The 21125-nt window shown below is 35.3% G+C and overlaps 1 protein-coding gene across 3 annotated transcripts in view; it reads right to left on the bottom strand.

The window, feature by feature from the left end:
• The window catches only part of SUCLA2 (succinate-CoA ligase ADP-forming subunit beta), a 59564-nt gene that overhangs the window by 24222 nt on the left and 14217 nt on the right, over nt 1–21125 (bottom strand). For all 3 annotated transcript variants that reach the window (XM_032314809.1, XM_032314808.1, XM_032314810.1), the window contains 3 exons: nt 17511–17691; nt 5192–5291; nt 4622–4784 (listed from right to left, as the gene is read on the bottom strand). In XM_032314809.1, coding sequence (XP_032170700.1) covers nt 4622–4784; nt 5192–5291; nt 17511–17691 — 444 coding nt within the window. The remainder of the gene's footprint in view (nt 1–4621; nt 4785–5191; nt 5292–17510; nt 17692–21125) is intronic.

The following is a 21125-nucleotide window of genomic DNA, read 5'->3' on the forward strand; positions in this document are numbered from 1 at the left end:
TTTCTTTCTATGCACTGTCATATATCAATATTCCAGAAGAATGACAGGTACCTGAGAACAATGAAAACTTTATGCTTGGAACTCTCCCAGACCTTGCCCTGTGCGTTTTCATTTGGTTGGCTGGTTCTGATCTGTGTCCTTTGGCTGTAGTAAAACTATAATCATAAGTATAATATTTCCTAAGTACTGTGATTCACTCTAGCAAATTATGAAACCTGAAGGGGTACTAGAAACCCCCAAATTTGTAGCCAGCTATTAAGCATACAGGTTACCTAGGGAAGCCCAAACTTGAGGCTGGTGTCTAAAGTGAGTGAGCACAGGCATGTGGAGGCTGTACCCTTAACCTGTGAGGTTTGGCCCAATTCTGGGTACATGGTATCAGAATTCACTATAATACACAGACAAAATTTTTAATGAAAGAATTCATTGTGCCTCCTGAGACACAAAAAGAGAAAAAAAGAAAGCTACACTAAAGAGAAATGCTCAAAATTATAGTCTAATTTTTAGTTCCCCTATAAATTTCAAATGAAAAGATATTTTTCACTTCCTTTCTCGAAAGGCAGTTCATAATTATAAGCTTTTACAAAGAACTAAAAGGGGGGGGAACAGATTTAAGAAGACCATGTATGACTAATATCATGCTATTGAAGTAGAATATAGGTAAATTAATGTACAGATAACCTCAAAATATAATTTTATACAACAAATGAGATAGAAACCAACAAACTTTTAAAATATTTTAACATTTTTATTTTATTTTATTTAAGATTTTATTTTCTTTATTTGAGAGAGAGAGAACAGAAGAGGGAGAGGGAGAAGCAGACTCCTGCTAAGCAGGGAGCCCAATACAGGGCTCAATCCCAGAACCCTGGGATCGTGACCTGAGCCAAAGGCAGATGTTTAACCATCTGAGCCACCCAGGCACCCCTGGACATTTTATTTTAGTTTTACCTTTTTAAAAATATCTACTGATAAGAACAATTAAGAGCCACAAAGAAGGCGGCACTATTAAAGGGGAAAAGATACTAAATTCTCACTGAAGTAATGATTAAGTCTCCAAGAGTTAGCTGTAAGTTGGGAAAAAAGACAAAAAAACAAAATATGAAATAATAGTATAGAAAAGAAAGTGAACAGATTCTCTGTGTATTAATTCCGTAACCGGTTAGAAAGAAAACCCAAAATTATAGGCAGCTGATCAGAAGAAAGCTTACATAGGTAAATATGTATCAATTAAAACAATGACTATAGTTTTGCATTTGGTCATAACTGCTGAATGCATGCTGTTTCTGTTTAAACAACTGGTTTTAAGTTTAAATTTTAGTAATAAACTTTCAGAACTACTTAAGTTCTAGCAAATAGTTGTAAATTCAAATAAATTAATAATGCTATTTTCTCCTTCTTAACCTAAATTCTTTTCTTTGGTCCTACAAAAAATTTTGCCTTAAAATAAATCTGAATTTTAAATATCACAAATAAGCCACTTAATAAAAATGTCTTCTGAGAATAATAAAAGTGGGGTGTCTGGGTGGCACAGTTTGTTAAGCATCCAGCTCTTGGTTTCAGCTCAGGTCGTGATCTCAGGGTCAGGAGATCAAGCCCCACGATGGGCTCCACACTCAGCACAGAGACTGCTTAAGACTTTCTCTCCCTTGGGCACCTGGGTGGCTCAATGGGTTAAAGCCTCAGGTCATGATCCCAGGGTCCTGGGATCAAGCCCTGCATTAGGCTCTCTGCTCAGCAGCAAGCCTGCTTCCTCTTCTCTGACTGCCTCCCTGCCTACTTGTGATCTCTGCCTGTCAAATAAATAAATAAAATCTTAATGAAAAAGAAAAAGACTTTCTCTCCCTCTCCTTCTGCCCCTGACCCTCTCACTCTCTCAAATAAATCTTAAAAATAATAATAATAATAATTTTAAAAGTATGGAAAATAAAATTTGCAATTCTTGAAGCATTTGTTATCTATTCCAGGCAAAGTAAAAAAACTCTATCTGGTTAAATGCACCACTCATTTATAGCAGATTACAATGTTTTACTAGACAAAAAATATTAAAATAGCAAATGTAATTTGCTAAATTAGATTTGTTCAGCCCAAAAGTACCCAGTAGGTACTGGGAAAACGTTAAGAAATATAATTTTGAAAAAGTGCCAATACAGAGAAGGTACTTAAACTGATTTTTTTGACATACCATCCCTATGGTAAATATCTACCCAAGCTTCCTGATGTAACACATACTAAGAAGACCAATAGATCCTATGATATACTCCTAAAAAGAAATAAGGAACAAAAACAATTTTTAATCATCAGCTGACTTCTATAAACAGAACTTTAATTCAATCAAAAATGTTTGTTTCTTTTTAAATAGACTGATTTTTTTTTCTTAGAGTTCCCAAAATGCTTGCCATACCCCAAAAGGCAACATCAACCAAACACTACATTGGTTTAATGCAATTAACATCAAAGGACACTTGGCCAAATGGTTTTATTGGTACTATCAAATTTTTATTTTTCTAATTTTTTTTAAAGATTTCATTTATTTATACGAGAGGGAGGGAAAGAGGGAGCTAGGGAAAGAGAGAGAGCACAAGTTGGGAGAAAGAAAGCACAAGTTGAGAGAGAAAGAGGGGGAAAAGCAGACTCCTGGCTGAGCACAAAGCCCAACACACAGGGTTCAATCCCATGACCTGAGTCAAAGTTAGACCCTTAGTTGACTGAACCACCCAGGCACCCCACTGGTACTATCAAATTTTAAGTCTCAGTTATTATAATTATACAGTGTGAAATAAAAACATTTTTCCCGGGAGAAGGGGGGTGGGATTATGGACATTGGGGAGGGTATGTGCTTTGGTGAGTGCTGTGAAGTGTGTAAACCTGGCGATTCACAGACCTGTACCCCTGGGGATAAAAATATATGTTTATAAAAAATTAAAAATTAAAAAAAATAAATTTTTCCCACACAAGACTCAGAGAGTTCTCTAAAAATTCAAGTCCTTAAAATGAACTCAAATTTGATCCTCTTCCCTAATACATTTGGTTATGACTCTTCTCTCAGTGGTCATTATATTTTTAATGAAGTATTTTCAGAGTGTTATAGTTGTATCTTTAATAACACATATTCAGTTTGCCATATTTACTCCAATCAAAATGAGGTACTCTGAATGTTTAATATTATAGGACTCATAACTCTAAAACAAAAAGTAAAAACATAATAACTAACAAAATGAAACATGTTGATAGACAACCTCAAGAGAAAAGAAAATACAGTGAAAATAAGTGAATTTGTAAAAATATGGTTTTTGTAAATGTGTGTAATATATAAGTTTATTGTCATGAAACTTCTAAAGAAACTAACAAAACTAAATTCTACCACATATAGAAACCTATACTGGTTAAGACATCACTTACAAATAAAACAATGTCTTTTATCCTATATATGCTGAGTGGGTTTTTACTACCATCTAGTGTTATATCTTAAGAAATACTTTCTTGCAAAAATAAGTTACAAAAGACACTTTACAATATTACTCAAACATTACTAGATTTAATTAACTGTAGGAAAAAAACATCACAGTATAGAAAAGAGCTATTTTTAAAAAGCTGTCTTATGTAAGAAACCTATTTTCATTACTCTTAAAATTTTTGTTTTATTACTAATTGTGTAATTGTGTAATGTACATCAAATCCTTTCTAGGGCTTCTAAATACATACTCAAGTTGCTTCAAAAGACAAAGTAGCTACTACAAAGATTCAGCCCATTAAATCTAGCCAATGCATTCAAAAAGCCAGATAGTTATAGTATAAAATGATTATCAATGTTCTCTCAATCCCAAGAGGTATATGAAAGGACTTCCTCCTCACCTGACACCTTAAATGCTAGCATTTTAGGTTCCATACAGAGAGAAAAGCAAAGGTATGGTTATGCTCCACAGAATCATATTGTTTGCTATTGAATGTCAGTCATACTTCAACTTGCCAAACACCAAAACGCCTAGTGAAATAAACCCCAAACCATTAAAAAAAAAAAACAAAAACAAAACACCAAGAGGTTGAAAAGGAAGAAGATGAAGCCATGAAAACACATTCTTTTAGTGGGTTCAGAAACTACCTTTGTTAAAAGATTTTACTCTGCTAGAAATTATTTTCTCAGGCACAGATTCCGGGAGTCCAGGGATCAAGTCCCACATTGGGCTCCCAGCTCCATGGGGAGTCTGCTTCTCCCTCTGACGTCCCCTGTCATGCTCTCTCTCCCTCAAATAAATAAATAAATTCTTTTAAAAAAGAAAAAGGAAAAGAAATTATTTTCTCAGTCTATGGAATCTAGAGATAAATCCAAAGGATTTAAGCTGCTTTTAGTAAATTAACAATTAAGAAGTCCTATGGATTCTATTTCAGCAAAGTTTTGCCTACACCTTTTTTTACCACAATATTACATATTAAATTTTATATCATTAACCATGCAGGGTTTGTTTTTTTTTAAATGACACAAAAATATTGTGCTCATGACATATACAAATAAGATTATGGATCATACCTTTTAAATCCTTCCCATACAAACAGAAATAATCAACCTTTGAAATTGAATGTAATAAAATCATCCTGAAGGTATCATGTCTACATTACTCACTTGAAATGACCTTTCCATTGTTATTGCAAAGTAGTATTCTCTCCGGGGATATCTTCTCTCACAAACCAATACTTGATTGCATATTCTGCCTTTTTCTCCTGTTTGCTTGGTAAACAACTTTTTCCCAATCATTTGTGAGGAAACAGCTTTTGCTTCTTCTGGACTGAAAAAAGAAAAGGAACTCAAATTTTTTTTCTCCTACAACTGAGAAAAACAAAAACATATGACAACCAAAATTTTATCTCACTTAATATTTATTTTAATTTTTTTTAAAGATTTATTTATTTGAGAGAGAGAGAAAAAATACAACAACGGGGGGAGAGGCAGGGGAAGAGAAACTCAAACAGACTCTGTGCTTAGTGTGGAGCCCCACATGGGTCAATCCTAAGACCCCGAGCTCAAGAACTGAGTCAAAATCAAGAGTAGGACACTCAACTGACAGAATACCCAGGAACCCACTCATTTAATATTTAAATTTCAGTATTTTCACCAATTCAATAATAAGGGATAATTTTTAAAATACATTTTTTCTTTAATACTGATGATTTTTCTTTAAAAAGCAGGACTTACGAGAAAACTATCTTCACTCCTCCTTTGAGGCCACTCTCAAATGTTCCTTTTCCTCTACCACCAGCTAAAACCTGTGCCTTTATCACAACGTCTTTTGAACCTAGAAGAAAAACACTTCCATCAGATGAACAGCATAGAATAGCATGCAAGATGTTACTGTTATTAAGCATATATATTAAGTGATGTTTTTAAATGCAGTAAAGACTCATTTACCCACAATGTCAAAAAATGTAGTCCACATATATAATTTTTCTAGATTAGAACATTAAAACATTCACCATCTAAAGATCCACAAGTTAAAAAATTAGCCATTCATATGATACCATTTCTTAAAGTAGACTGAAAATAATTTTACTTTTCCTTAACACTGAATATCTAATGCTTTGGAAGATATTAAAAGTATAAAAATTAAGACTCAAATGACTTCCCAACATTTCCCTCCCTTTCTGTTCACATGTAAAATTGCTATCCTGTGAAAATTTGAGTTAAAAATGCTACTCTGAGCATAATATACATGATAACTTAAGGGAAAACTGCCAGTACTGATAGCAACTTACATTGTTCTAGTAACAGAAAGACTTGTTAATACACATTCTTGAGCTATACTGTTATGAGGAGTATTATCAGAAGTTAAACTATATTTATCAGAAGATTCAGGGATGTTACATTTATAAGTCTTAAATTTTTAATTTTTATAATACTTTAAAAAAATTTTTTAATGAAATTTTTAAAATAAATACCCTGAATTTTTCTTCTTTAACAGGTAGACTGATCTCTCTTCTATCTTCCTCTTTCTAATGTGCTGAAGAAAAGCAGCAAACCAGCTGGTTAACCTGGGTACCCTTCATCATTCATGGTCCAAGGCTACTCCTCCCTGAGGGGCATTCTCTGTCTCCCCAGACACAGAGAATTTCAGAATCTCCTCATTTTGCCTCTTATGGCATTTTGCCTATACTAGCAGTGCAACACTTATATTACATTATGGCAAAATAATAACCTTATCCTTATTGGTCACAATCCCAAAGCAGTCCCTCGTATGTAACTACCAATCCATGCACACACCATGCAGAATGTGGGGACTCTCACCTAATCAGATAAACCAACAAAATCAAAGAGGTAACAAACACAGTTTCTGATAAAACCAGTAAGAACTGACCTAAAGTTTACACCTAAACAATTATTTAAAAAGAATGTTTAGAAAATTTATGATGTAAGGGTGCCTGGGTGGCTCAGTGGGTTAAAGCCTCTGCCTTCGGCTCAGGTCAGGATCCCAGGGTTCTGGGATTGAGCCCCGCATCCGGCTCCCTGCTCAGCAGGGAGCCTGCTTCCTCCTCTCTGACTGCCTCTCTGCTTATCTGTAATCTCTGCCTGTCAAATAAATAAATAAAATCTTTAAAAAAAAAATTTATGACGTAAATGACTCTACATTGAGAAATTAGAAGAAGGCCCTTAAGTCAGTCAAGGATGTTTTTTAAAAAGCCATCTTTTTCACACCCCATACCCATCTTTAAAATTTACGCAGAATCTTGACCACTCCTCATCACCTAGTTTGAACCCTGGTCCCAATGACCATTCTATCTCACCTAGATTACTCCCGTCCCTGACAGTATTCTCAAAGCAGCGAAGAGAGCACATCGCTCCTCTATTTAAAACCTTACAGTGAATGCCCATTTTACTCAAAGTGAAAGTCACACTCCTTACAATGACCTACAAGGACCTATATAATCCTCCAGTACCCTTACTACTTGTATCTCCTATAACCTCCTCATCGTTCACTCCACTCCCAGCTACACTAGTCTCCACTGTTCCCAGGCATACTTCCGCCTTTGGGATTTGGCTCTAATGCTCCCTCCGCCTGGAATACTCTTCATCAGGTATAGGAATCCTCTGCTTTTCAAAAGTTGACATTACACCACTTCACTTTTACAGAAGACCTACATCAGTTACCTGTTTTCACTAACCAAAAGAAATCCAAAAGTGATCTTTACTTCTGCAAAAGTATCACTGTTGATTTTGCAGAGAGCCATGAGAGGTAGCACAAAAGTGGCCAAGCTCTTTACCCACAACTATATTCAGCATCCAGCCACCAAAGCTTTGAACTGTGCCTGTGAGCATCTGTGCTTTAGCCTAGGAAGGGTCATTTACTGGGTCTGAAAATGTCTGAAATTTTTTCCTCATAATTAATGCTAACTTCTTTCACTTTATGCCATTTTGGCCTACAAAAGGTTTCACAAGAATGCTCTGCTTTCAGATACCAGAAGACACCTGTAACCACTTGAGAAAGGTCCACATTCCTTTCAAATTTTTCTTCTTACATCTCATTATCCATTAGGCTTACCCTGATCATTTTATTTAATAGTACAACCTGCCCACCAGGGACCAATCCTCTTTACCCTGCTTATTTATTTTCCATAGAACTCATCACCTTCAAACACAATATATAATTTTCTCATGTTTACCATTTATTGTTTTGCTCCCCCACTAGAATACAGGCTCCAAAAGGGCAGAATCTTCATTGTGTTCACTGATGTTCTCAAGCTCCAGGGAGCGTTCCTAGCATATATTTTCTGAATGTTGAATAAAAGAACGTGTAAAAATGGAAAGAATTCTTGCATACCTTGATTTTTCACTGCTCTTTTAAAGACTCAGAACTGGAAATACTGGGACCTACAACTAAAGCTGATTAGAAATGCCTGGTTTACACAAGACAGACCCTTTTCTACCTGCCACAGTCCCCACCATTCCCAGGTAAAAACAACTAATATTAGATGAAGAATAGACAAAACTTTAAAAATGTCCTTAAAATGAACAATAATTTTCTTATTGGAAAGAAAACAGGTAGCCTCTGGGACAATGGCAAATTACAGAGTTCATGCCCAAACTAAAAGGAGCAACCACTAGTCATTTTACCTGTTTCTGGTTACCTGGCTTTTCCCGTACTTTAGAAATATTCTTTTATATCCAAAGAGAATAAATGTAATCCCAACAGTGTAAATATAACATAAATGGGCAATAGTTAAACTGCTGATTTGCTGGGCTAAATTCAAACATTCCTAACATTAAACTGAGAACTTAAAACACTGACCCATTAGAGTAATAAAGCTCTACTTTTTCAAAATACATTTTACAAAACAAGAAGTCTCTTCCTCCACAAAGTGTCAATTTCCTTTCTTTAGGAATATAAATTCCTTAAGGGCAGAGAAGATTCCTCAAAAGTTCCTTCTAAAAAAGCCCTTCACAACAAAAGAAATACCAAAAAAATTTAATGAATACAGTTTCATCAAGACAAGAGGGATTACAAGAGAAATCTGAGGACAACTGATTGAAACAAAAATTTTATTCAATTCCATTAATTCATTCAACAATTACATCTATATACCAGTTACTTGCTGGAGCCACAGATCTACCAATGAGCAAGAGAGACCTACCTGCCCTTAGAGAGCTTACAGTCTTACTAGATTTGGCCCTTTGCTCTAGTCAGACAAGACCTTTAATGGATTTCAAAGTTGTCTTTAAAATATAGTCAATACTCTCCTAGCTTTAGTTAGTCATAAATGTCTTAAACATTCTTCATTATACATAGTCATTAATAAAGCATTGAGGAGAAAAAAAAGAAGGCAAAGTCCTATTTTATGCCTTTGGAATCTCCCTCCAGGCTGTTATTCATTAATTGGCAACCTTTGCACATGTTTAATCAGTCAGACAAAAATTCCACCGTAATTATACTAGAATCCTATACATTAGGACTAAAACACAGAACAGCTGAGTAAATAAAAAAACAGACTAATCTATGCTGACTGTAAGAGACTCACTTTAGATCTAAGGACACAAACAGACCGAAAGTGAAAGGATGAATAAAGATATTGCATGCAAATGGAAACCAAAAGAAAGCTGGGGTAGCTATACTTATATCAGACAAAATCAACTTTATAACAAAGACTGTAACAAGAGACAAAGAAGGGTATTCCATAATGATAAAAGGGTCATTCCAACAATGGGACGTATCAAGGGTGTTACATAATGATAAAGGGGTCAATCCAACAATGGGACGTATCATTGGTAAATATTTATGCACCCAACATAAGAGCTCCTAAATATATAAAGCAAATGTTAACAGACATAAAGGGGGAAACAGACAAGCAATACAATTAATAGTAGGGGATTTCAATACCCACATATATCAAACAATAGATCACCCAGACAGAAAATCAATAAGCAAACACAGGCCTTAAACAACATATTCAACCATGGTCTTAATATATATATACAATGTTCCATTCAAAAGCAACAATACATATTCTTCTCAAGTGCATATGGAACATACTCTAGGAGAGATCACATGGTAAACCACAGAAAAACTCTTAATAAAATTTAAGAGGACTGAAATCCCATCAAGCATTTTTTCCAACCACAATGGTATGAAACCAGAAATCAATTAAAGGAAGAAACCTGGAAAATTCACAAATATATGGAGACTAAACTGCATGCTGTCAATGGGTCAAGGAAAAATCAAAAAAAATTAAAAAATACATTGAGTCAAACAAAATGGAAGTAAACCAAAATTTATGGAATCTGCAAAAGCAGTCTAAGAATTCACAGTAATAAAAGCCTATCTCAAGAAATAAGAAAAGTCTCAAACAAATAAACTCTGCACCTCAAGGACCTAAGAAAGAAGAACAGATGAAGCCCAAAATTAGTAGAAAAAAGGAAATAACCAAGGTTAGAACATAAATAAAATAGAGATTAAACAGACAATGGAAAAGATCAATGAAAGTAAGAGCTGCTTCTTCAAAAAGATGAACAATATGACAAACCTTCAGCTAGACTTACCAACAACAAAAAAAGAGTAGATTCATAAAATCAGACACAAAAAGATATTACAACTGAACAGTCAGAAATACAATACAAAGGATAAGAGACTATTAAGATCAATTAAATGACAACAAATTGGACAACCAAGAAGAAATAAATTCCTTGAAACATACAACCTACCAAGAAGAAACATACAATCTTAACAGATTACCAGTAAGGAGATTGAATCAGTAGTAAAAATCCTCCCAACAAATGAAGGTCCAGATCCAGATGGCTCACTGGTGAATACTACGAACATGAAAAAAAGAATATCAATCCCTCTCAAACTCTTCCAAAAAAATAAAAGAGATGGGAACATTTGCAATTCGTTTTACAAAGCCAGAATTACCCTGATATCAAAACCAGACAAGGATGCCACAAGCAAAGAAAACTACAGACCAATATCCCTGATGAACATAGACGTAAAAATAGTTGACAAAATATTAGCAAACTGAATACAACAATACATTAAAAGAATCATATATACCTTCATCAACTGGGATTTAATCCAGGGATGAAGACTGATTTAACATCTACAAATCAGTCACTGTGATACACTTTACTAATAAAATGAAGGGTAAAAAATATATGATCATCTCAACAGATGCAAAAAAAAGCATTTGGCAAAATTCAACATCCATTTATATAAAAACCTCAACAAGGCAGTATAGATGGAACATACCTCAACATAATAAAGGCATATATGGCAAGCCCATAGCTAAATATCCAACTCAACAGTGAAAAGTTGACAGCTTTGCCTCTAAGACCAGCAAAAAAAGCAACAGTTCTGCCACTTAAACACAGAACTGGCAGTCCTAGCTATAGCAATTAGGCAAAAAAAAAAAAAGAAATAAAAGGCATCCTAACTGGAAAGGAAGAAGTAAAACTGTTCACTATTTGCATATGACATGATATTATATATAGAAAACCTTAAAGATACCATCAAAAACCATTAGAATAAATGAATTCACTAATACTGCAGGACACAAAGTCAATACACAAAAGTCAACTGCATTTCTATACATTAATCATGAACTATCAGAGAAATTTTTTTAAAAAGTCTCATCTATAACTGCAGCGAAAGAATAAAATACCTATGGATAAATTTAACCAAGGAGGTAAAAGACCTGTGTACTGAACTGTAAGCATTAAAGAAATTGAAGAAACTGAAGAAATTAATTAAAGAAATTGAATTTCTTTAAAGATTAAAAAAATTGATTAAAGAAAGTGAAGACAAAAATAAATGGAAAGATATTCCATACTGAAAAATTGAAATAATACAGTTGATATGTCCATACTACCCATAGCAATCTACAGATTCAATTCAATCCCTATCACAATTCCAATGGCATTTTTCACAAAATTGAACAATCCTAAAATTAGTATGGAACCAAAAAAACAACCCCAAGCAGCCAATGCAATCTTGCAAAAACAGAAAAAAGCTGGAGATACCACACTCCTGGATTTCAAACTTTATTACAAAGCTACAATAATCAAAACAGTATACTACTCACATAACAAAACAAAACAGAGAGCCCAGAAATAAATCCATATATACATGGTCAATTAATTTATCAAAAAGGAGCCAGGAATATAAAATGTAAAAAAGATAGTCTCTTCAATAAATGGTGTTGGGAAGGGGCGCCTGGATGGCTCAGTCGGTTAAGCGTCCGACCCTTGATTTTGGTTCAGGTCATAATCTCAGGGTCCTGGGATCAAGCCCTGTGTTGGGCTCCACACTCAGCAGGGAGTCTACTTGGAATTCTCCCTTCCTCTCTCCCTCACCCCACACTTGCTCGCTTTCTGTCTAAAAATAAATAAATCTTAAAAAGTTTTTAAATAAATAACTAAAAGAAATAATGTCGGGAAAACTAGACAGCCATATGCAAAAGCATGAAAGTCAACCACCATCTTACACCATAAAGATTAACTTGAAGTGCATTAAAGACTTGAACGCAAGACCTAAAACTACCCCATAAAATTCGAAGAAGAAAATAGACGTGGCAAGCTCTTTGACATTATGTCTTGGTGATAATGTTTCCAATCTGACACCGAAAGTAAAAGCAACAAAAGGAAAAATAAGTGGGATATGTCAAATTAAAACACATCTGCATACCAAAGGAAATCATCAACAGAATAAAAGAGCAACCTACTGAGAGAAAATATTTGCAAATTATACCATAATCGTAACTCTGACAATATGGATAGTGTCAATATCCATATATCCAAAACATATAGAGAACTCAAACAACTCAATTATAGGAAAAAAAAAAAAAAGTGATTAAACAACAGGCAGAAGATGTGAAGACATTTTTACAAAGACATACAAATGGCCAGCAGACATATAAAAAAGATGCTCAAAATCACTATTTATCAGGGAAATCCAAATCAAAACCAGAAAAAGATGTATCTCATACTTGCTACAATGGCTATTATAGAAAAAAGACAAGGAATAACAAGTGTTGATGAGGATCTGAAGCAAAGGGAACATTCATGCACTGTTGATGGGAATATAAATTGGTGCAGCCTTGTGGAAAACAGTAAAGAGATTCCTCAAAAAAATTAAAAATAGAACTACTATATGACACAGCAGTTTCACTTCTGGATATTTATCTAAAGAAAACACTAACTTGAAAAAAATACATGTATCCCATGTTCACTACAGCACTATTTACAATAACCAAGATATGGAAACAACATCCCTTGATGGATGAATGGGTAAAGAAATTATGGTATATGCACATGGGGTGTGTGTGGGTGTGTGTGTATGTGTACTCAGCCACAAAAAAAGAGTAACACTTTGCCATTTGCAGAAACATGGATGTGGATCTGATGGCTAAGAAAGCCAGAGAAAGACATATTCCATATGAATGGAATCTTATATATGAATTGGAAAACAAAACAAAACAACTAAGCCCATAGATACAGAGAACAGATTGGTAGCTGCCAGAGGGAGGGGGTAGGGGATAGGAAAAATGGATGAAGGCAGTCAAAATTAAAGAAAAAAAAGAAAAAAATGGGACTTAAGACCCATTTCAAACTTCTAACCTCATAAGATATAAGTTTGTTTTAAGCAATTAAATAATATGTAGCAGATATAAGTACTATTATCCATAAAATTTAGAATTTGGCAATTCAAGTCTATTCTAAGGATCAACAAATTATGCAAAAAAGACAGACTAGTCAGGCAACATAAATTTCACTAAGTTGAACAATTTTCAAGCAACAAAATGATTACATTGTGTCAATTTCAAACATGGAAAGTCAATTCAGTTGCAATTCTATTTAGGGTAACAGAGAAACTAAGATGTATTTGTAGCTGAACTATGTATTACGGTCTCCCCTTTTAAAATTCTGTGAAGCACAGCTTTTAATAGTTCCTCTGAAAATTAGAACAAAAATGGGAGAAACTTCCCAAGCCTAAAAGATATTATTCTTGGCAATACAGAATCATGAAATCAATGAGATGTCTACTACAGACTTATCATTAAAAACGGATATGAGGGGGGAACCTGAGTGGCTCAGTTGGTTAAGACTGCCTTCAGCTTCGGTCAGGATCTCAGGGTCCTGGGATCAAGTCCCACATCAGGCTCCTTGCTCAGCGGGGAATTGGCTTCTCCCTTTGCCTGATGCTACCCCCTGCTTGTATTCTCTCTCTCTCTCTCTCAAATAAATAAATAAATAAAATCTTTTTTTTAAAAAAATGGTTATGAGGGGACGCCTGGGTAGCTCAGTCGGTTAACTGTCTGCCTTCAGCTCAAGTTGATTCCAGGGTCCTGGGATAGAGTCCTGCATTGGGTCCCTTGCTCAGCAAGAAGCCTTCTTCCTCTGCCTGCTGTTCCCCCTACCTGTGCACACACAAGAGCGCTCTCTCTGACAAATAAATCTTTCCAAATAATAAATAAATAAGTAAAAAATAAAATAAAATGAAAATGGATATGAAAAGGGGAGCCTCGGTGGCTCAGTTGTTTAGACCTCTGACTCTATTTTGGCTCAGGTCATTACCTCAGGGTCCTGGGATCAAGCTCTGTGTCAGGCTCCATGCTCAGCAGGGAGTCTGCTTGAGATTCTCTCTCTCCCTCTACCCCTACCTCTGTGCATGCTCTCAATCTCTCTCTCTCTCAAGATAAATAAATCTTTTAAAAAATGGATATGAGAAAACCAGTCTATTAACACACACACACACACACACACACACAGGAAAAGAAAAGAAACTATAGATTTCTTCCCAACCATTCTTCCATCCCTAACTTCAATTATTCACAACAGGCAAAACTAGCCTCCAGGCCAGTGTATCCAACTTTTTTCACATCACAATATACACAGAAAATTATAGAATTTGTAGGGAATACTGGGGAAAGAGGCCAGGGCTATTTCAGGAGGAGTCACCAGTTGTAGGCTCAGTGCCCCCAGACCCCATGCTAACTCATGGAACTGAGGGCAAGCAAGTTTGGCCCACCTGTAATGCATTTATATCTCACTGTTTCAGCTGGTGATGTAAGAGTTCTAATAAATGGGAATTAATACTTTGTGAGTTGTTCAAAAATTCAAGAAGCAAAGTAGCCAAAATCAAAATTAGGAACTGCTAGCTAGATGGACAGAGCCAGGTATATTTCTAAGGCACCTTATACCATACCTTATTAGATCCTATAAGCAACATTTTCTGACATTAATGACTTCCAAACAAAAGACAAAACTGTCCTCAACATCTTCATAGTAGCTGCTAAATATATCTTTTAAAAGTGGCATTTCAGGGCGCCTGGGTGGCTCAGTAGGTTAAGCCTCTGCCTTCGGCTCAGGTCATGATCTCAGGGTCCTGGGTCCTGGGATCGAGCCCTGCATCAGGCTCTCTGCTCAGCAGGGAGCCTGCTTCCCCCCCTCTCTCTCTCTGACTACTTGTGATCTCTGTCTGTCAAATAAATAAATAAAGTCTTTTAAAAAAAGAAGAGACTAAATATTTATTAAAAAAAAAAAAAAAAGTATCATTTCTGGAGCACCTGGGTGGCTCAGTGGGTTAAAGGCTCTACCTTCAGCTCAGGTCATGATCCCAGTGTCCTGGGATTGAGCCCCGCACTGGGCTCTCTGCTCAGCAGGGAGCCTGCCTCTCTGCCTACTTGTGATCTCTGTCTGTCAAATAAATTTTAAAAATTTAAAAAATAAAAAAGTAGCATTTCTGAGTCTCTGAATTTAAGACCTCCTTAACCACTAATCCCACTTGCATCCTATAATCATCATCTGCAGTGTTACTTGACAAAAACATACTCTCCAGATGAACAAGATACCTTCTGTTCCAAGGGGCTCAAAATCAGAGCTGTCTACTTGTTCCTTACTTCACATAAATCCTGGTCCCAGAGACCTTCCCAGAAATACTCATAATTAGCTTATAAGGAGTAAGGAAACCCAGAAACTGGTAGCCAAATAAATCCTACTTGTTTTATGAAAAAGTTCCTACACAGATCTTTTTTTTGACAAAACAATGAATTTTGATTAAATGACCAAATATATGGAAAATACAGAAAAATGAATTATAGTGATTCAGAAATAGAAAAGCAAATTACAGTGATTCAGAAATAGAAAACAATAATTTTTACCAACTTCATTATATATAAATCAGGCCTTACTGACACTGGCATGAAAAACATTTTAAGCTTCAGCATTACAACAAAGGAAAGAATTGGTAAACAAAAAATCATCAACGCGAGGGATTAGACTAATAAAAATAAAAACAAAGTCAAAGGTCTAAATTTCATTCTTAAGGACAGAAGGGCAAAATAAGAAACCTTATACTTTCTCTACTGCACTTCCAAGTTTTCCTTCCCACTTAGCTGACTCTTCTTTACAAATTAAAGCTTAGGTCATACAGATAAGATCAAATCTCAAGGGAATAGTTATTAATAAGTAGCCTTTGCAAGAAATAGTACAGAAATACAATCACGAGTTTTCTTTACACTTGACCTTTAAGAGCCTCTACCATACAGTGTATTGAAGGTAAAAGCGAAGCACATCTTTTACCATGCACAAGTTCCAGCTACAGGTCACTAATTAACAAAAACTTCCCCCAAATTAATATCAATTTACACAAGGCTTTCAATGAATAAAAAGAAGTGTGCTTATAACCTGAATAAAGAGGACTTTTTTCTGATTAACAAAAAATTAAACTGTCAATGAAAAATCATGTTTCCAAGTAAACATCTCATTCAAAAATATAATATATGACATATGTCTGAACTTGTACATGCCCTCACTTTTAAAGAAAAACTCATTCTAGAAACAAATAAGTACAAAACGAGAATAAAACTTAAAAATTTTAAACATTTTTAAATGTTCCACTGTCTTCTTAAAATACTAATAAAAGCAAAGTCTTCACCAAAGCACATTCAAAGCCTTATTAATCAAGTATACATACAACAGAGATTGTGCTAATCTACGTAAAATTGGTGGAATTTTAAATATTGCTAAAAATAAAATGCAATGTATAGCTCCTACATTACTCGTTGTTATGGCCTCATATTAAATCATTAAAAATGTAAGGGGCGCCTGGGTGGCTCAGTGGGTTAAAGCCTCTGCCTTCGGCTCAGGTCATGATCCCACGGTCCTGGGATGGAGCCCCGCATCAGGCTCCCTGCTCAGTGGGAAGCTTGCTTCCCCCCTCTCTCTCTGCCTGCCTCTCTGCCTGCTTGTGATCTCTGTCAAATTAAAAAAAAAAAAAAAAAAAAAAAAAAAAAAATCCTTAAATCATTAAAAATGTAAAGTGAAGGATACCTTCTAAAGTCAGTATTTTTTAATTATAAGATTAATATAAATTAACAAAATTCAAACTAACAAAAGCTATTTAGTTTTCTGTTAGCAATAAAAGACTTGACTAATAAACATGAGCAAGTACTTAATTCATTTAACAAATATCAATAGTTCTTGATTATGTAAGAGTCAGGTACTCTTCTAAGAATTTAGGATATATCACTGGACAAAATAAGACTTTAACCCTGCTCTCATGGAGCTTACAGTCTAGCACTCAGCTTCGCCCCTCCCTCCTACCACCCTGGTTCCATACTTTTCCTATCAAGAGAAAGCTGGGGGAGTTTTATTAGACCTCTTTACAACCATATAAACAGCTAAGATTTTCTTCACTATTTTCTTGAAGAATCATCACAGACACCAGTCTTTTAAGCTTTAGAATATTAAACAGAACTTTCTTCCCATAATTATACTCCAACTAAAGACAGGACTTTAAAGGCTTCCTAATGCCAATATAATTGGTTCTTAAGTTACTAGCTCTATGGGAGCTCAAAATAATCTCATAATGGCAGAATGTCAACAATCATAAAGTTCTACCTTCCCTTTTAAGTAAATAAAATTTATTTTTTAAAAAATAAAACAAAACCTATAAACTGTTATAAACTTAAGTAAAGTTTACATCTTATCAGAAGTGCCCATGTCAAAGTGGCCTAAGTTTTTCTTAAGTTAGTACCTAATTTTTTGGCAACTGCATAAGCTTCATCTGGTGATTTTGCCACATGTCCTTTGGGAATGGAGACACCAGCTTCTTGCAACAATTCCATACTCATGTATTCATGTAGTGAGAGATTCCTTTGTTGCTGCTGCTGTATTTGGAGTCCATGGTTGTTAAAAAATCCAGAACTTCCCAGAACCTAAAGAAATTGGGGACATATTATATATGACAGAATTTGGAACTTATTAAAAACACTTTCTCAAAATACTTTTTTATATACAATACTTGGTTCTTCATAACTGTAATAAAACTGTTATGTTAAACCATCAAAGAATAATATTCAGAATACCTAAATTATAACCTAAGAGCTAACCTACCAGCTAAATATCAAATGTTACCCTTGTAGTTTTAACTATTTTCTCATCACGTCTAGTCTTACAAAAATCTCTGGAATGGGCCATATCCCTAATGACCTACAGAGCATTTCTACCTCAATGCCAAATTCAGCAGATCTAAAACCAACCTCATCTTTTCCAACAAACCAAAAATCCTTCCCATTTTCTTCTCTCTATCATTCTTCCAGCACCTAACAAATTGCTTGGCACTAGATACACGGTAGTTAGTTGAGTGATAATTGAGTGATTCCTCTTTCAAACACATAAGACTAAACCTTGGTTTCATCTGTAGTGATCACTGTGGTGTGCTACTCAGATTCCCCTTTCATAGCCCAGCTGCTGGGAGTGCTGGCTACTGACAGCTCTCTACTGAGTCCTCTCATTGGCACTTCCTTGCCCAAAGTCACACCTTCCCATTGTCAGCCTGCATCCAATGACTGGTCGATGGGGGTTTAAGGAAAGGTTATAAAGTCCTAGCACCTCACCCCAATTTGGGATAATTCTGAAGGACCATCTTAGTTCAGGATCTCCCAGAGGAGGCAAAAGTTCCTACTGCAACTGCACCACAGTTCTACTTCTCCCACTTCTCACGCCTCATTCCTTCACTCCCACAAGTGTTGATCCAGACACCACTTTCCAGTTGATTTCCTCAATGAAACTCTTCATTTCATAGCCTGTAAATATCAAAATTCCTCAATCCTATCAACTTTATATGACAATATGTAGAACAAATTAAGTGCTATGAAAGCCCTAGAAGAATGAATTGAAATCACACATTTAAGTATTATCCATACATTTTCATTCTCTAAACAAGGAATGCAGAATACTGAAACACAGCTCATATGAAACACATAGTAGCATAAGAATTGAATTTAAAGGGATCATATATAGAGTCTTTCTTTTTAATATAAAATATTGGAAACCATTTACTGATAGTCCATGTTATAGACAGTTAAGAGGATTAGAAATGTGCAGTTGTGGACTATCAACTATTGCTTTATTAAACAGTCTTCTTGAAGGAAGTTCATGAGCCATCTGCATCAAAATTACTGGGGATGTTGTCTAAAAACACAGATTCTGGGGCCCCACTTGAATCTACAAAATCTCTGGAATGGGCCTCAGGTAATATGCATTCACAACAAGTCATTCACCTGATTCTTAAGCACCCTACAGTTTGAGAACCCTAGTCTAAAAAGTCAGTCACACCAAGTAACAACTTATTTCTGTTTCGCCTGGTAAGCTAAAATCCTGAATAACATTTCAGCAGAGAAACTCAACTCCATGATTTACTGTCACTTCAATATTAAAAACCAGCAACATCCCAAAGTAGATGTTCATTATACATCTACTTTCTGAAATCCCATTCCTGGGTATATACCCAACAGAAATGAGTGCTTTGTCTACCAAAAGGCATATTCATAAGAATATCCATAGCGGGCTTATTCATTAAAAAATAAAAATGACTCAATCACCCATCAACAGAAAAAAATACAGCATATTCACATACTAGGATCCTACAGAGCAATTTTTTAAAAATCCCTGTTGCTCACAAAACAATGGATTCATCTCAAAGACATAATTTTGAGGAAAAGAAACCAGATACAAGAATACATATTTATATTTTTTAATATTGTTCAAAACCAATCAAAAATAGTGATAAAGTCAGTCAGAATTAGTGGTCACCTTCTGTTGGGGAATACTGATAAGGGGAGAGGACATGGGTGCTTCTGAGGGCTGAAAGTATTACATATCTTGATCTGAATGGTGGCTACAAAGATGTATACATATGTAAAAATGAATCTAGCTACCCAAAGTTGTATACTTTATATAAATTATACCTCAAAATAACAATAAAAATAAAGGGGGAAGAGGTGTACCGAGCAGAGCTTGGTAAAAACAGTTATACATTCAGACATTATGCCTGTATACCAGACACTGTGCAAGGGATGTTAAAAGAATAAAACTGACTTGGTCCAGCCACAGAATTCATTTAATGTAAATGAACATGTAAATGAACACCTACAACACACACATGAGCATTCAGAGTCATTACGTGGCACCTAATTAGCTGGACAGACTAGAAAAAATACTACAGAGGCCTGATCCCAGCTTGAAAATAAAACAACTTGGGGCTATTGAGTGGCTCAGTCAGTTAAGGGCCTGGCCCTTAGCTTCAGCTCAGGTCCTGAGCTCATGGTGCTAAGATGGAGGTCCCAGCAGTTCCAGGCTCAACTGTAAGTAGGCTTCCCCTCTCCCTCTCCGCCTGCCACCCCCACTCACAGTTGCACTCTCTCTCTCAAATAAATAAATCTTTTAAAAAATCAATCAATAAATAAAAATAAAATAAAACACCACTTTGGGAACAACTGGGAAAATCTAAAACTAAATTTCCAAAGTATGATAACTACAAATTTCCTAAATATCATAACTATGTTGTGGTTATTTAGGAGAATGTCTTCACCTTTAAAAGGCGTGTACTATGGGATGCCTGGGTAGCTTAGTCAGTTAAGCATCTGCCTCAGGTCAAGATTCCAGGGTCCTGGGATGGAGCCTGAGCCTTGCATCAGGCTCCTCCCTCTGCCTGTAGCTTCCCTTGTTTGTGATCTCTCTCCCTCCCTCTCTCTGACAAATAAATATCTTAAAAATAAATAAATAAAAGCCGTGTGCTAAAATAATATCTAGTGATAAAGCACCATGATATCTGCCAGCTAGTCTCAAATGGCTGAGCAAAAATAAATGAATGTTATTTTATACATACATGCATATATAAACATATATATATGCACATGAATGTAGTTTTTTAAAGATAAAGCAAATGCAGCAAAATGTTAAATAAAGATGAAAGCAATATCTGTGCTCACTGTACGATTGCTGGAACATTCTATCAGTTTGAAATTTTCCCAAAAAAACTTCAGAGTAAACCAATGACACAAAGCTCTAAGTATATTTTTGCAGTTTCTTTCAAATATCTATGTTCACAAAGAATCAGTAGTACTCATAAGGTAATGCTGCTAACTTTTATACCCCTTTAAAGGTTTTGTAATATCTGAAGTGTGGCTAATCCTTTCCTTGCACCCCTAGAAGTTATGACTTAAAATACGTTTTTTTAATTATGCTGGTAATAAATATTCCTACAGAATCACAAGGATTCCCACATTTAAGGCTTTGTCTTTCTCCACATTATCACTTAGAAGATTCTTACTGCCAAAAGGCCACAAATACCTGGCCAAATTCCTAT

Source organism: Mustela erminea, chromosome 15 (genome assembly GCF_009829155.1).
Source record: "Mustela erminea isolate mMusErm1 chromosome 15, mMusErm1.Pri, whole genome shotgun sequence".
NCBI classification, from domain to species: domain Eukaryota; kingdom Metazoa; phylum Chordata; class Mammalia; order Carnivora; family Mustelidae; genus Mustela; species Mustela erminea.